Raw genomic sequence first — 15,111 nt, 5'->3', positions numbered from 1 at the left:
ATTTGTGGTAGTTGTATTCCTGGTAGATTATTTGAATCTATTTTTGTTCATTTTGGTATAATGGAGTTCTTTGCTTTAAAAAAAAAAACTTATTTTGTAAAAAAAGTTTTTTTTAAATTAATTTATGTTCGTTTTATATTGACATAGTATTTTTAAGAGAGAAATGCTGAGCCTTTTCTAAAGTTAAACAACCATTCCTTCCATAAAAACCTTAAATGCCTCCTGGGCATAGCTTAAAACTCTTGCCCCTAATCTCTGGGGATTTTTTCAACCCCACAGGCCTTGTTATATGATATTTAGACCATTTAAATAGAATAGCTATCGCAAAATTTCTATTAGAGGTATTTCGGGACAATACAACGTGTGTGTATGTGTGGGGGGGGGGGTAGATGCCTTCCGATCACTTTGACTCTTAAAAATAAATTTTGACTCTTCATCCAATGAGTCCCCTCCGAAGTTTTTATTACCATTCTATCAGTGAATACCTTATATGTCCCAAGGGCATAATTTGAAACTCGAAGTTTGAAGACTGAGGATTTTGTTATCCTCAAATATAAAATTCCTAGGCCGTTTTCATACGCTGAACAATACAGCAGTCTCAAAATTTTGATTGTAAATATTGGGGGAAATGATGGGCGTGGGGGGCACTAGCCTTTTGATTACTTTTTACTAATAAAAAAGGCACTAGTCTGCTCAATTTTCGATCAAATGAATCCTATTTGAAGCTTCTACGACAAAACTTTCTATAAAAACCTTATATTCCCCAAGGGCATAACTTACGACCCTTGTCCTGAGGGCTATGGGGGGAGTAGTGTCAACCTCAGACATAATTTCCAGACCTTTCAACTACGTTGAACAAAGTGGCCATATCACAATTTTGATCGGAAATGTTTGGGGAAATGATGGGCGTGGGAGGGGGGATTCTCCCTCCGAATACTTTCGAATATTAAAACGGCAATAGCCCTTTCAATTTTCAGTCGATTGAGCACTTTTTGAAATATTTACGACAACGCTTTCTATAAAACATTATGTGCCCCCAGGGCATAACTTACAACCTGTGGGGAGAAGTCGTCTTCCTCAAAGACCTAATTTCCAGAACTTTCAACAAAATGGCTGTCTCAAAATTTTTATTGGATGTGTTTTGAGATAATGGTGGGCGTGAGAGGGGGGATAGTTGACCTCAAATTCATGGCACTAGCCATGAATGAGCCCTTTTTGAAGTTTCTACGACAACGCTTTCTATGAAAACCTTATATGCCCCTAGGGCATAACCTACAACCCTTGCCCTGAGGGCTGTACGGGGGTTGTCATCCTCAAAGACCTAATTTCCAGAACTTTCAACTACGTTGAACAAAATGGCTATCTCAAAATTTTATTGCATACGTTTGGGGATGTGGGCGTGAGAGGGGGGTTATATGCCCTCCAATCATTTTCGACAATGAAAAAGGGCACTAGCCCTTGGAATCTTCAATCGAATTAGCCCTTTTTCAAGTTTCTACGACAAAGATTTCAATAAAAACCTTATATGCCCCCAAGGCATCAACTAAAACCTTAGCCCTGAGGGCTCTGGGAGGAGTGACATCCTCAAAGACCTAACAACCAGAACTCCTAACTACGTTGAACAAAATGGTTGTTCCATTTTGTTTGGAACAACTGAATATTTTGAATGGATGTGTTTGGGGAAAAGGTGTGCGTGAAAGGGGGGTTAGTTACCCTCCAATCCCTTTCGACTATTAAAAAGGGCACTAGCCCTCTCAATTTCCAATGGAATGAGCCCCTTTTGAAGATTTTACGACAACGCTATCGATAAAAACCTTATATACCCCCAGGGCATAACTTGCAACCTTTGCCCTGAAGCTCTGGGGGGTTTGTCATCCTCGAATACATAATTTCCAGAACCTTCAACTAGGTTGAACAAAATGGCTATCTCTAAACTTTGATCGAATGTGTTTGGGGAAACAGTGGGCGTGAGAGGGGGATTAGTTTCTCTCCAGTCACTTTCGACTCTTAAAAAAGGCACTAGCCCTTTCAATTTTCAATCAAATGAGCCCTTTTTGAAGTTTCTACGACAAAACTTTCTACAAAAACCTTAACTTACAACCCTTGCCCTGAGGACTCTGACGGGGTTATCATCCTCAAAGACCTAATTTCCAGAGCTTTCAACTACGTTGAAGAAAAAGGCTATCTCAAAATTTTGATTGTATATGTTTGGGGTAATGGTGGGCGTGAGAGGGGTTAGTTGCCCTCCAAACATTTTCAACTATCAAAAAGGTCACTAGCCATTTCAATTTCCAATGGAATGAGCCCTTTTTGAAGTTTCTATGACAACGCTTTCTATAAGACTCTTATATGACTCCGGGGCATAACTTAAAACCCTTGCCCTGGGGGCTTTTTTTTTGGGGGGGGGGATTGTCATCCTTAAAGACCTAATTACCAAAACTTTCAACTACGTTGAACAAAATGGCTTGCTAAAAATTCTGATTGGATGTGTTAGGGGAAAAGGTGGGCGTGAGAGGGGGGTTAGTTGCCCTCCGTTTACTTTCTACTATTAAAAAGGGCATTAGCCCTTTGAATTTCCAATCGAATGAGCCCTTTTTTAAGTTTCTACGACAAAGCTGTCTCTAAAAACCTTATATGCCCCCAGGGCATAACTTAAAACCCATACCCTGAAGACTGTGGTGGGAGACCCATGACCTCAAAGACCTAATTTCCAGAATTTTCAACTACATTGAATAAAATGACTATCTCAAAATTTTGATTGGTTGTGTTTTGGGAAAAGATGGGCGTAAGAGGGGGGTTAGTTTCCCTCCAATCACTTCCGACTATTAAAAAAGACACTAGCTCTTTAAATTTCTAATCGAATGAGCCCTTTTTGAAGTTTCAACGACAAAGCTTTCCATGAAAACCTTATATGCCCCCAGGGCATAACTTACATCCCTTGCCCTGAAGGCTGTGGGGGGAGTGTCCTCCTCAAAAACCTAATTTCTATCTGGAATTCAACTACGTCGAACAAAATGGCTATCTCAAAATTTGGATTGGTTGTGTTTTAGGAAAATGGTGTGCGTGGCAGTGGTGTTAGTTGCCTTCCAATCACTTTTCACTATTAAAAAGGGCACTAGCCATTCCAATCGAATGAGCCCTTTTCGAAGCTTCTTCGACAACTCCTTCGATACGAAGTGCCTAGGTCTAAAGGGGGAAAAATTTCCCCTTTTTCCCAATTCCCAATCAAATGAGCTCTTGTCGAAGTTTCTACGACACTCCTTCGATATGAAGTTCCCTGGGTATGGAAACCAAAAAAATAAATAATACATTGTGCCAACATCGTTCTTTACTTAGGCAGCGCTAATGCGCTGCCTATGATTATTTTTAGAGTTGGTCAAGTTTTTTTGTTAAAATCAAAACAATTCTCAAAATTCAAAATGGCCTAAATTCTCTGAAATCCAAATTAAAGTTCTCAGAGCCATTCAGGTCGTATCAGCACTTCCAGAAACAGAGCATATTAATAATAACTGATTATTTCTAAGAATAGAAATCTATGCCAAATTAAGCACTTTTATAGCATTCAAAGAATGTCTTTTCCAAAAACACACACTAGAATTCAAAGCAAACTTTATTTAATTTTACTCGTAAAAACGTGGGATCACTGCCAAACATTAATTCCTTTTATGCAAAGATAGACGAATTTTCAAGAAACATTGACCAAGGGCACTATAACTTTAAAAAAAGGATAACAACGAAACAATTACTAATTTAAAACTAAATAAAATTAATACAAATAATTTTTTCTAACGTTATGTTCTTGAGCTCATTTTTTGGGAGGGGGGGGGGGGTAAAGTGCTTGTATCCTCACATAAAAGTGTAATTTGTCCAACCTCCATATTAATTTATTGCTTAAACATTATATTAGGCGTAAAATACCCGACACTGGAAGTTTCTTCCTGAAATATTTCTACCTCTAATTCTCAGAAAAATGTAGTCCCTGAATGATCCTAATTCAAAGGAAGTCAGACATGTCTGTATTGATGATGTTAGGAAAAACGAAGGGGGCTCCCGCCCTTGGGCCACAAGCAATACATTATCAACCCTGGCATTATTTCAAATTCAACAGGCTGCAACGCACAGATGAAAAGTGAGTGTAAGGGTTCAAGGATCGCCTCAGAATTACCAAAATTCGAAAGAGGGATGGGGTGTCTATATAAAGGAAGTTGACCGTTGGCAGGTACTTGGCCCTTAATGCAACAATCAAACCTAAATGCTTATGCAGCAGGCCCTCTTTTTTCTACTAAATGTACATATGAAACATAAGTTTTAAAACTGGCTGGTCATGTAATTTTTTATCCTTGGCTCAACGGTAGCGCGTCAGCAAAAACATATAGTGGGGCTTTTCGATTATATCGATTTAAATGGATACCTTGGAACTTTGATTTGATGCCATGAAGGGTCCTGCTACTACAAAATGAACTTAAATGATAATTGGGCGACATCTAATCTATTTAACCATTGAGAAAGCAAAACTAGGGGAAAAATGTGTAAACAAAACATGGGTGACATGTTTCTTTTTACTAAGTTTAAGCTATTAGATAGACAATCGTTTTCAATATTCCAAGGAATAGTTTGAATATATCTGCCTAATACCCAGAATTCTATAAGTCTCGGTATCTTTTCGAACTGTCATCTAAAAATTTTAATCAGCATGACTAAGTCCTCCCATAGCACAACTAAAAATTGAGCAAACAAAAATTCACTTATACAAGAAGAATTTGCAATAGCACAAATTTTCTGTCATATTGAACAATGAACAACTTCCATAACGAGTATAAAACAAAATAAAAACAAATAAAAAAACTATTAAAAATAAAAACTAATAATAATAAAAACTAATAAAAAAGATACTACTTATACATAAAAAAAAGTCGTAAAAAAATTTAATTCTTAGTCCTTTTTCCTAGTTCGTAATGATAATCTACTCTATATTAACCCTTGGTTCCCAGTCAAAAGGTTTGACACGCTTTTCTCATCTAGTCTTAGTTTTAAGGTTTTTCAATGGAAACTCCTGGATCAACCTCCTTGAAAAATTTTACCAGCGATTGAAGCACAGTATAATCCAAATTAATCTCATCACAGGAAGGAGTCACTCTCATTCCCTGGCAGCTCAGAATTTTACAAAATTTACCATATTGTCCAATAGCTTTCATAATAATTCGACTGTTTTTTTCTTGGCGTTTTACCCAGGTTGGCCCCGAAGCGAATTCATACACACATCCATGGCTATTCCTCACCTAGAGATCGTTAATGAGTGGCAGGGTAACATGAGGAATCAATTAGTTAAGCTAAGGCATTATCAAAGCTAAGGTATCAACTAGTTCCAAAGATTTGGATATTTTTCCGAATTAAGAATTGCTAGAATCTATTTCCAGTAGTCAACGCAACAAAGTCAACGCAACAGTCAGAATTAACCGTGTCAAAAGCCTTTTAAATTGGGGAAAAATTATTAACGGAATCTTTACACCTTCAAATCAGGAGCGTAATTTACTATGGGGCAGGGTGCAACTGCCCCCTTCAGACCCAAGTTTGCCCCCCAGACCTCAGTTTTGGGTAATTCATACACACATCCATGGATATTCGTCACCTGGTGATCGTTAATGAGTGGCAGGGTAACATGAGGAATTCAGAATTAATTTATACTCATCATGAGTTCTCTGAGCCAAATGTATTAGCTGCAATGACTTGCCACCAAAATAAAATCTAGCTAAGGCATCAATTAGTTCCAAAGATTTTGATATTCTTCCGAATTAGGAATTGCTAGAATCTATTTCCAATAGTATAATTTTGACAAAATAGCTAACACTTATAACCCTAAAATATGCGCGACATAATATCCCATAGTACCCATATTCATGCCATTCCATAAAATGTAATATGCAATGAATAACAATAGTCCATAGCAAAACCGAAAAACAAAACACTTAGACAGTCATATTGAGCACAAGGATCTTCAGTATTTCAAGATATAAAAATTCAGTGTTACTTAATGCAGATAAACTTTATTATGCCAAATTTTGGTTCAAAAAATGCACTGAGCAATAATTTACAACATCCACAACATTGAACGCTAATAAAAACTAGGTAGGATGATTTTCATAATTCTGTGTTACTTTTTATATTTTACCTTTTAATCGTGGCTCTTTTTATGTATGATTAATTATTTGGTCTTAATTTTTTTTTACAATTTATCTGAAAACTCTTACTCTTATTATATTTTATTCTTATTATTTTGTAAGGGGGAACATAATTTATTCTATCCTTTTAATTATCACCGACGGAAAATATTTACTGCCTATGTTTTGAATAATCATGACATATACTTCAAATGCTCCATATATTGCTTACCAAGAAAACCCAGGCGTAGATACATGGCATTTCAAAATATAGTCTGAGTTTCTGAAACACACAATTCCATCTATAATTGTCTGAGGTTAGTCCGAAAGAAAATCGGGAACTCCGAAATATTTAACTCCAAAAATTATTGATTTACATTTCATCTTAACGTTCGTACATTTACGAGCGTTAATTTTGGTGAGACTTCAGAGAACCCAATTATCCTTAGGAGAAAACACAGAAACTTCAGTGATAGTGAAAGCACCGGAAACAACTCACACATCTATAATTACCCATGCCCTGGACAACTAACCTTAATTATATCCACAGGATTAGTACCATCTTCGTCCATTATGCAAGTACTAAGAATGTTAAGCGTGATTATTTGATTTTCTTCATAGCTATCATTTATGCCCTCCATAAGTAGGTGAATGTCGCCAGGTAATAGACGTATCACGGCATCTGATCCTTAAAAAAGAAAAGAAAAAGGATTTAATAACCAAGTTTACAACCTTGGGTGTTAAGTCAAAGAGCTTTACACAGATAGGGTGTAATCCGAAAAGCGTTCGGTTAAACTTTCCGCAACTCAAAATTATAACCTATCCTATCAAACGAAATACTTAGCTGCCTGAACTTGTAACCTGCCTGCAATTTACTGTGCCTCAGTAGCTAGCGTTAGGCTATACTCGTCAGACGTAAATGATGAAGGTAGATGCTGTCCAGGCGAAACACCTCTGCAAATCCAACACGTTAGATGGTTTAACAGGGTACATAACTTGGAGATCCTCCGGTCTTTCAAATTGCCAACCCTGTGAGTGGTTCTCAAGTCTCACCTGCTGCGCTTGTCCAGTCATCTACTTCACCTGTCCACTCAAACACTTGCCAGACTCGTCTTCGACTTTGATTCAGCTAAAGACGCCCGTATAAACTCCAAAGAGGTAGACCACGCACAAGACGAGCTAACGCCATCCACGGTTGACTGGCTCACAGGAACACCAACCCAATGAAGCTCCAGCCTCGTCCAGGAATGAACATTTTGGGGACAACTAACAGTGGCGACATCTGTCTCCCTCTACGCTGGTGACGTAGCCGAGCAAGAGCTTTAAGACAACTAAGTAAGCCAAGAATTGCAGCAGGACCAGGCGTTTACTGTCTCACCTGGCATCTAAAATTCAGATGTTACGTGGGAATTTTTAGCCGTAAGCTTCCTAGATTCACGGGGTAGGCCTGAGCATAAAACGAAATAGGCGGAATAAACCTACGTTTTTAGGCATCTTATTTTCTCGAGATAATTAAAAACTTCGTTTCTTTCAAAATTCCGTTATATCTTATTTTCTCTAATGGACAAATAATTAAACGTTGGAGCTCTTTATATTAAAGAGGTTTTATTTCCTCTTGAAGTGAACGAAAATCTTCTATTTAAAAACAAACTGTTTCGTTAATTATAATCGGCAAATACAAAACGTCTTCTTCATTTTAGGCAAAATGTCGTTTGTGGAAATACCGCAAGTGGTCAAACGAGCATTATGTAATAATGCTCTAAAAATAATAATAATGCTTTAAAAAATACGTCTAATAATTATGGAATATAATTTTCTGTAATCTATGTAATTATTAATTCGAAAAAAAGCTAAAGAAAAACGAGTAGATTAAAAGACAGATGTAAGAAAATCAAGCTCGTGAAAATCTCGAAAAACTTTGAAGAGAGACCGTGAGGCCCCCTGTGGTATAATTTATTGGCTGTACTGCTTCTTCTTGTAGAAATTGGTAAACATCTTCAATTTTAGTCCCCATAAAAACTTGAAATATACTTTCAATTATTTGAAGGGAAAAGTGGTTTTGAAGTTTTTTCAATTTATTCAATAAAAATAGAAAAAAAAGTTTTCTTTTAATTTCTCTAACCCGTATCGGGCTTACTTCGGGCTTACTCCATGAGTCAATTAAAATGACAAATCTCGGTGCTCAAGCTTAATACAAAGCTTTGTTTCTGAACAGTCTTGGCTATTACGTTTCATAAATATTCTTCTGGACTTAATGCATCTTAGTGCATCTTATGCATCGTTCAATGTATCTTAGCCGCCCTTAAAATTTCCAATGGGCTCTATTCCAGGTTACATAAAAATCAGAACACTGAATTTAATTCATGCAATTTCAGCGGTCAATGGTTATATTTTCAAGGTCTATGTTCCGTAAAAGATATTTTATTCACCCTAAAACCCCCTTCATCTGGAAAAATATTTTGGACTAAACATAAAATATAGGAGAACCCCCCTTCATTTGGAGGAATATATTTGGGACTAAATATACAATATAGGAGAACCCCCCTTCATTTGGAGGAATATATTTGGGACTAAATATACTATATAGGAGGACCTCCCTTCATTTGGAGGAATATATTCGGACTAAACATACAATGTAGGAGGATCTTCCTATATTTGGAGGAATATATTGGGACTAAACATACAATATAGGAGAACCCCCCTTCATTTGGAGGAATATATTTGGGACTAAATATACTATATAGGAGGACCTCCCTTCATTTGGAGGAATATATTCGGACTAAACATACAATGTAGGAGGATCTTCCTATATTTGGAGGAATATATTTGGACTAAACATACAATATAGGAGGACCTACCTTCAATTGGAGGAATATATTAGGACTAAACTTACAATATAGGTGTTGAAATGGTGACAGAATTGCGGAAACAATTATTTTGACCGGAATTTTTATGGGGAATATTAGCTTTTAAATATTGAATCATTGTGGTAAAAAGTTGAATTTACATCTAAAGAGTAAGGGTTTGGTGGGGACAAGAGCCTACCTCCTTTTAAGAACACTTGATTTTTTTCTTTAAAAGCAAACTAAGCCTAAATCAACCATTTCCCTCGAAGTATCGCACCATAAAAGTTCAACTTGAGTGTAAAGAGCGGGGGGGGGGAGGATTGGGATTGAGGGGGTCGGTCACCCTCCTCATATTTAGATGACCCTGAATATCAAATTAAAAACGAGCGTTAATTAAATAAATAAAAAATCAAACATAAGTAAAGAAGGACACTAAAACTTGAACGAATGGAAGTTATCCTGAATATGAGGGGACTGACACCCTCTCTAACTCTCCTTAAACTAAGTTCGACTTTCTTTTAACTAATATTTCAAAGACGAATGCTCGAACACAACATCGATATGACAATCATTTTTTCAAAAGGCCTTGAGAATGGAAGGACTGTTTTTTTTTTTACATTTTCTTTACACGATAAAGTTTCAGCTTAAATGTTTGAAAGATAATTGGTAAATAAAATACTTGTAGTTGCCAACTAGCAACTGTTGGCAACTGTTACATTCTAAAATTGTTTTAGAGAAGCATTATGTAAACTTCAGCATAAAAATAAAGGGGAGAGAGTGGTAGTAGCCCCCGTTCTCGTCAAAAATACCTTCTGTTCGTTTTTTTTTCTTCATATCATCCTTCAGTTTCATGTGAAAAAAAATTGTATTTTAATTAAATCGCACATATATTCATATGCGCTTGCCCTCTTTGCCAAGAAGAGGAGGAGAATTTGGAGCATTGTCTGAGTCGTTGTCGAGGTCTTTTGGGGGTAGGGGAAAATTTATTTGGGAATGATGGAGTGCTGCTTCCTGATGCCTTGAAAAGTACGTCGTCACACTTTATTTGTCTAGTGGGAAGATATCTTGATGAGTTTTTTACAAAAAGAAGAGAGTAGTTTTTATTTTATTTTTTTATTATTATTGTGTCGAGTGCTGTAATTTGTTAATCTTGTATGTTATTTGTATACATGGTCACATTTTGGCTTCAAATACACGTTATCTTATCTTATCTATTCAAGTATTCCTCTCAAGCCATCGATAACAAAGTATGTTATTTCTTTTCGTAGGACTACTCTATTTACAGAAGTTTCGATAGCTACAAATATTGTCTTTGGCATCATCATCTTTTTTCCATTAAATTTAAGATAACATATTATTTTTTGCTTCTTCAAAGAGAGTCACCGTCACTTTCACTTGTCACCGTCACTTGTAATTTTGAAATGATTTATTAGCATTGAGTTGTGCCTCAGAGTTTCCTTTTAAATTTGTGTAACGCTATTTTTAACAAGAAGAAACATAAAAGCAGGAAACGCTTAGAATAAGACTTTTTTTCTTATAAGGTTTTGATGAAATCTCTTATAAAGATTTTTGAAATATAAGATAAAAAAAATAAGACTTGATATCAAGGCAGATAAGTTGTCATAAAGATATGAAGCTAAAAACGAAAAATTGATAGAAAGATTTGGAGGAATTTGACAGGAATTCAACTTGGGAGACTTTGATACGTCGCTTTTAAATTTGTTCGTTTGTAAGCGTAGGCAGTATATAAACGTTAATAATTTTAGAAATATACTAAATTAGAAGCACTAAGATGAGAGGAGGAGGGATTTAAAAAAAAAAAAAAACAGATCTCAAAACACCAGCACTCTTTTGAGTATAGTGGCAGCTTTTTCTTCTTGGTTTTCTATATTTTTCCAAAATTCCAAAAATTCCAAAATCCTGTTTTTCGAAATTCCAAATTTGCACAACGCGCTATGATCAAAACTTAAAAAAAACTGTTCCAATCCGAAATTTGATAATTTCTAATTAAAAATCACCTCATAATCAAACATAATTAGATAATTAAATTTCTACCAATAATATCCGCTAAACAAGTTTTTGTTTCTTTTTACAGATACAGTCAGTGACCATCGGGTGGAAAAACAAGAAAAAGATAGAAATACATGAAATATAGTAGAATATAGAATAGAAACATATATCATAGAGAAAGTATAAAAATATAGAATACATAGAATAAAATATTTTAACAAAATATAGAGCAAGACCAAAATAAACCATGCCCATCGTTGCAGGACAAAAAGTCAAATCCGTCCTTCTCAATTACTTGCTTACCATTGGACCTTGAAAACTGTTCCTGCAGAAGCTTCAGAATTTGGAATACGGTACATCTCGTAGAAGACTGAGAAGACACAGTAAACTTGATGCATACGTCCCACAGCCACCTTATAAAGAATAAATTGTCTGGTCCAACTGCAAGTCGTCCTATCAGCTAAAATTACGGGATAAAACTTTTAACCAGAAATAAAGACTTTACTTAGGGTTAAAGAAAGAAAAGGCTTTTTTTCGGTTGCAAAATAATATTTGAATTAAAATCAACTTGGTGGAAGTAATGAAACATTTGAGAGCCATGGCTAATTGGAATAAAGCCAAGACAGATAGACAAATAGCAATGAATCCTGGTGTCGCTGGTTGTTTATTTGGAATGGAGGTCATTGACCTGAGTATGGGTCTCCAATTAGCCATGGCTAATTGGAGTAAATCCAAGACAGATAGACAAATAGCAATGAATCCTGGTGTCGCTGGTTGTTTATTTGGAATGGAGGTCATTGACCTGAGTCTGGGTCTCCAATTAGCCATGGCTAATTGGAGTAAAGCCAAGACAGATAGACAAATAGCAATGAATCCTGGTGTCGCTGGTTGTTTATTTGGAATGGAGGTCATTGACCTGAGTCTGGGTCTCCAATTCGCCATGGCTAATTGGAGTAAAGCCAAGACAGATAGACAAATAGCAATGAATCCTGGTGTCGCGGGTTGTTTATTTGGAATGGAGGTCATTGACCTGAGTCTGGGTCTTCAATTAGCCATGGCTAATTGGAGTAAAGCCAAGACAGATAGACAAATAGCAATGAATCCTGGTGTCGCTGGTTGTTTATTTGGAATGGAGGTCATTGACCTGAGTCTGGGTCTCCAATTAGCCATGGCTAATTGGAGTAAAGCCAAGACAGATAGACAAATAGCAATGAATCCTGGTGTCGCGGGGTGTTTATTTGGAATGGAGGTCATTGACCTGAGTCTGGGTCTCCAATTAGCCATGGCTAATTGGAGTAAAGCCAAGACAGATAGACAAATAGCAATGAATCCTGGTGTCACTGGTTGTTTATTTGGAATGGAGGTCATTGACCTGAGTCTGGGTCTCCAATTAGCCATGGCTAATTGGAGTAAAGCCAAGACAGATAGACAAATAGCAATGAATCCTGGTGTCGCTGGTTGTTTATTTGGAATGGAGGTCATTGACCTGAGTCTGGGTTTCCAATTAGCCATGGCTAATTGGAGTAAAGCCAAGACAGAGAGACAAATAGCAATGAATCCTGGTGTCACTGGTTGTTTATTTGGAATGGAGGTCATTGACCTGTGTCTGGGTCTCCAATTAGCCATGGCTAATTGGAGTAAAGCCAAGACAGATAGACAAATAGCAATGAATCCTGGTGTCGCTGGTAGTTTATTTGGAATGGAGGTCATTGACCTGAGTCTGGGTATCCAATTAGCCATGGCTAATTGGAGTAAAGCCAAGACAGATAGACAAATAGCACTGAATCCTGGTGTCGCTGGTTGTTTATTTGGAATGGAGGTCAATGACCTGAGTCTGGGTCTCCAATTAGCCATGGCTAATTGGAGTAAAGCCAAGACAGATAGACAAATAGCAATGAATCCTGGTGTCGCTGGTTGTTTATTTGGAATGGAGGTCATTGACCTGAGTCTGGGTCTCCAATTAGCCATGGCTAATTGGAGTAAATCCAAGACAGATAGACAAATAGCAATGAATCCTGGTGTCGCTGGTTGTTTATTTGGAATGGAGGTCATTGACCTGAGTCTGGGTTTCCAATTAGCCATGGCTAATTGGAGTAAAGCCAAGACAGATAGAGAAATAGCAATGAATCCTGGTGTCGCTGGTTGTTTATTTGGAATGGAGGTCATTGACCTGAGTCTGGGTCTCCAATTAGCCATGGCTAATTGGAGTAAAGCCAAGACAGATAGACAAATAGCAAAGAATCCTGGTGTCGCTGGTTGTTTATTTGGAATGGAGGTCATTGACCTGAGTCTGGGTTTCCAATTAGCCATGGCTAATTGGAGTAAAGCCAAGACAGATAGACAAATAGCAATGAATCCTGGTGTCGCGGGTTGTTTATTTGGAATGGAGGTCATTGACCTGAGTCTGGGTCTCCAATTAGCCATGGCTAATTGGAGTAAAGCCAAGACAGATAGACAAATAGCAATGAATCCTGGTGTCGCTGGTTGTTTATTTGGAATGGAGGTCATTGACCTGAGTCTGGGTCTCCAATTAGCCATGGCTAATTGGAGTAAAGCCAAGACAGATAGACAAATAGCAATGGATCCTGGTGTCGCTGGTTGTTTATTTGGAATGGAGGTCAGTGACCTGAGTCTGGGTCTCCAATTAGCCATGGCTAATTGGAGTAAAGCCAAGACAGATAGACAAAGAGCAATGCATCCTGGTGTCGCTGGGTGTTGATTTGGAATGGCGGTCATTGTCCTGAGTCTGGGTCTCCCATTAGCCATGGCTCATTGGAGTAAAGCCAAGAAAGATAGACAAAAAGCAATGAATCCTGGTGTCGCTGGTTGTTTATTTGGAATGGAGGTCATTGACCTGAGTCTGGGTATCCAATTAGCCATGGCTAATTGGAGTAAAGCCAAGACAGATAGACAAATAGCAATGAATCCTGGTGTCGCTGGGTGTTTATTTGGAATGGAGGTCATTTACCTGAGTCTGGGTCTCCAATTAGCCATGGGTAATTGGAGTAAAGCCAAGACAGATAGACAAATAGCAATGAATCCTGGTGTCTCTGGTTGTTTTTTTGGAATGGAGGTCATTGACCTGAGTCTGGGTCTCCAATTAGCCATGGCTAATTGGAGTAAAGCCAAGACAGATAGACAAATAGCAATGAATCCTGGTGTCGCTGGGAGGTTATTTGGAAGGGAGGTCCTTGACCTGAGTCTGGGTCTACACTTAGCCATGGCTAATTGGAGTAAAGCCAAGACAGATAGACAAATAGCAATGAATCCTGGTGTCGCTGGTTGTTTATTTGGAATGGAGGTCATTGACCTGAGTCTGGGTGTCCAATTAGCCAAGGCGTATTGGCGTAAAGCCAAGACAGATAGACAAATAGCAATGAATCCTGGTGTCGCTGGTTGTTTATTTGGAATGGAGGTCATTGACCTGAGTCTGGGTTTCCAATTAGCCATGGCTAATTGGAGTAAAGCCAAGACAGATAGATAAATAGCAATGAATCCTGGTGTCGCTGGTTGTTTATTTGGAATGGAGGTCATTGACCTGAGTCGGGGTCTCCAATTAGCCATGGCTAATTGGAGTAAAGCCAAGACAGATAGACAAATAGCAATGAATCCTGGTGTCGCTGGTTGTTTATTTGGAATGGAGGTCATTGACCTGAGTCTGGGTTTCCAATTAGACATGGCTAATTGGAGTAAAGCCAAGACAGATAGACAAATAGCAATGAATCCTGGTGTCGCTGGTTGTTTATTTGGAATGGAGGTCATTGACCTGAGTCTGGGTCTCCAATTAGCCATGGCTAATTGGAGTAAAGCCAAGACAGATAGACAAATAGCAATGAATCCTGGTGTCACTGGTTGTTTATTTGGAATGGAGGTCATTGACCTGAGTCTGGGTATCCAATTAGCCATGGCTAATTGGAGTAAAGCCAAGACAGATAGAAAAATAGCAATGAATCCTGGTTTCGCGGGTTGTTTATTTGGAATGGAGGTCATTGACCTGAGTCTGGGTCTCCAATTAGCCATGGCTAATTGGAGTAAAGCCAAGACAGATAGACAAATAGCAATGAATCCTGGGGTCGCTGGTTGTTTATTTGGAATGG

The 15,111-nt window shown here is 37.7% G+C and overlaps 1 protein-coding gene across 4 annotated transcripts in view; it reads right to left on the bottom strand.

Annotated features, from left to right (window-relative positions):
* THADA (Thyroid adenoma-associated protein homolog) overlaps nucleotides 1-15,111 on the bottom strand; it is a 223,851-nt gene that overhangs the window by 93,022 nt on the left and 115,718 nt on the right. For all 4 annotated transcript variants that reach the window (XM_089092152.1, XM_089092155.1, XM_089092153.1 and 1 more), the window contains exons 12-13: nucleotides 11,318-11,474; nucleotides 6,692-6,846 (exon numbers count right to left, since the gene is read on the bottom strand). In XM_089092152.1, the coding sequence (XP_088948278.1) occupies nucleotides 6,692-6,846; nucleotides 11,318-11,474 (312 nt within the window). The remainder of the gene's footprint in view (nucleotides 1-6,691; nucleotides 6,847-11,317; nucleotides 11,475-15,111) is intronic.

This window comes from Artemia sp. Qi Xiang Cuo, chromosome 7, assembly GCF_049724085.1.
Source record: "Artemia sp. Qi Xiang Cuo chromosome 7, ASM4972408v1, whole genome shotgun sequence".
Classification (NCBI taxonomy): Eukaryota; Metazoa; Arthropoda; class Branchiopoda; order Anostraca; family Artemiidae; genus Artemia; species Artemia sp. Qi Xiang Cuo.
This window is presented reverse-complemented; position numbering and strand designations above follow the sequence as displayed.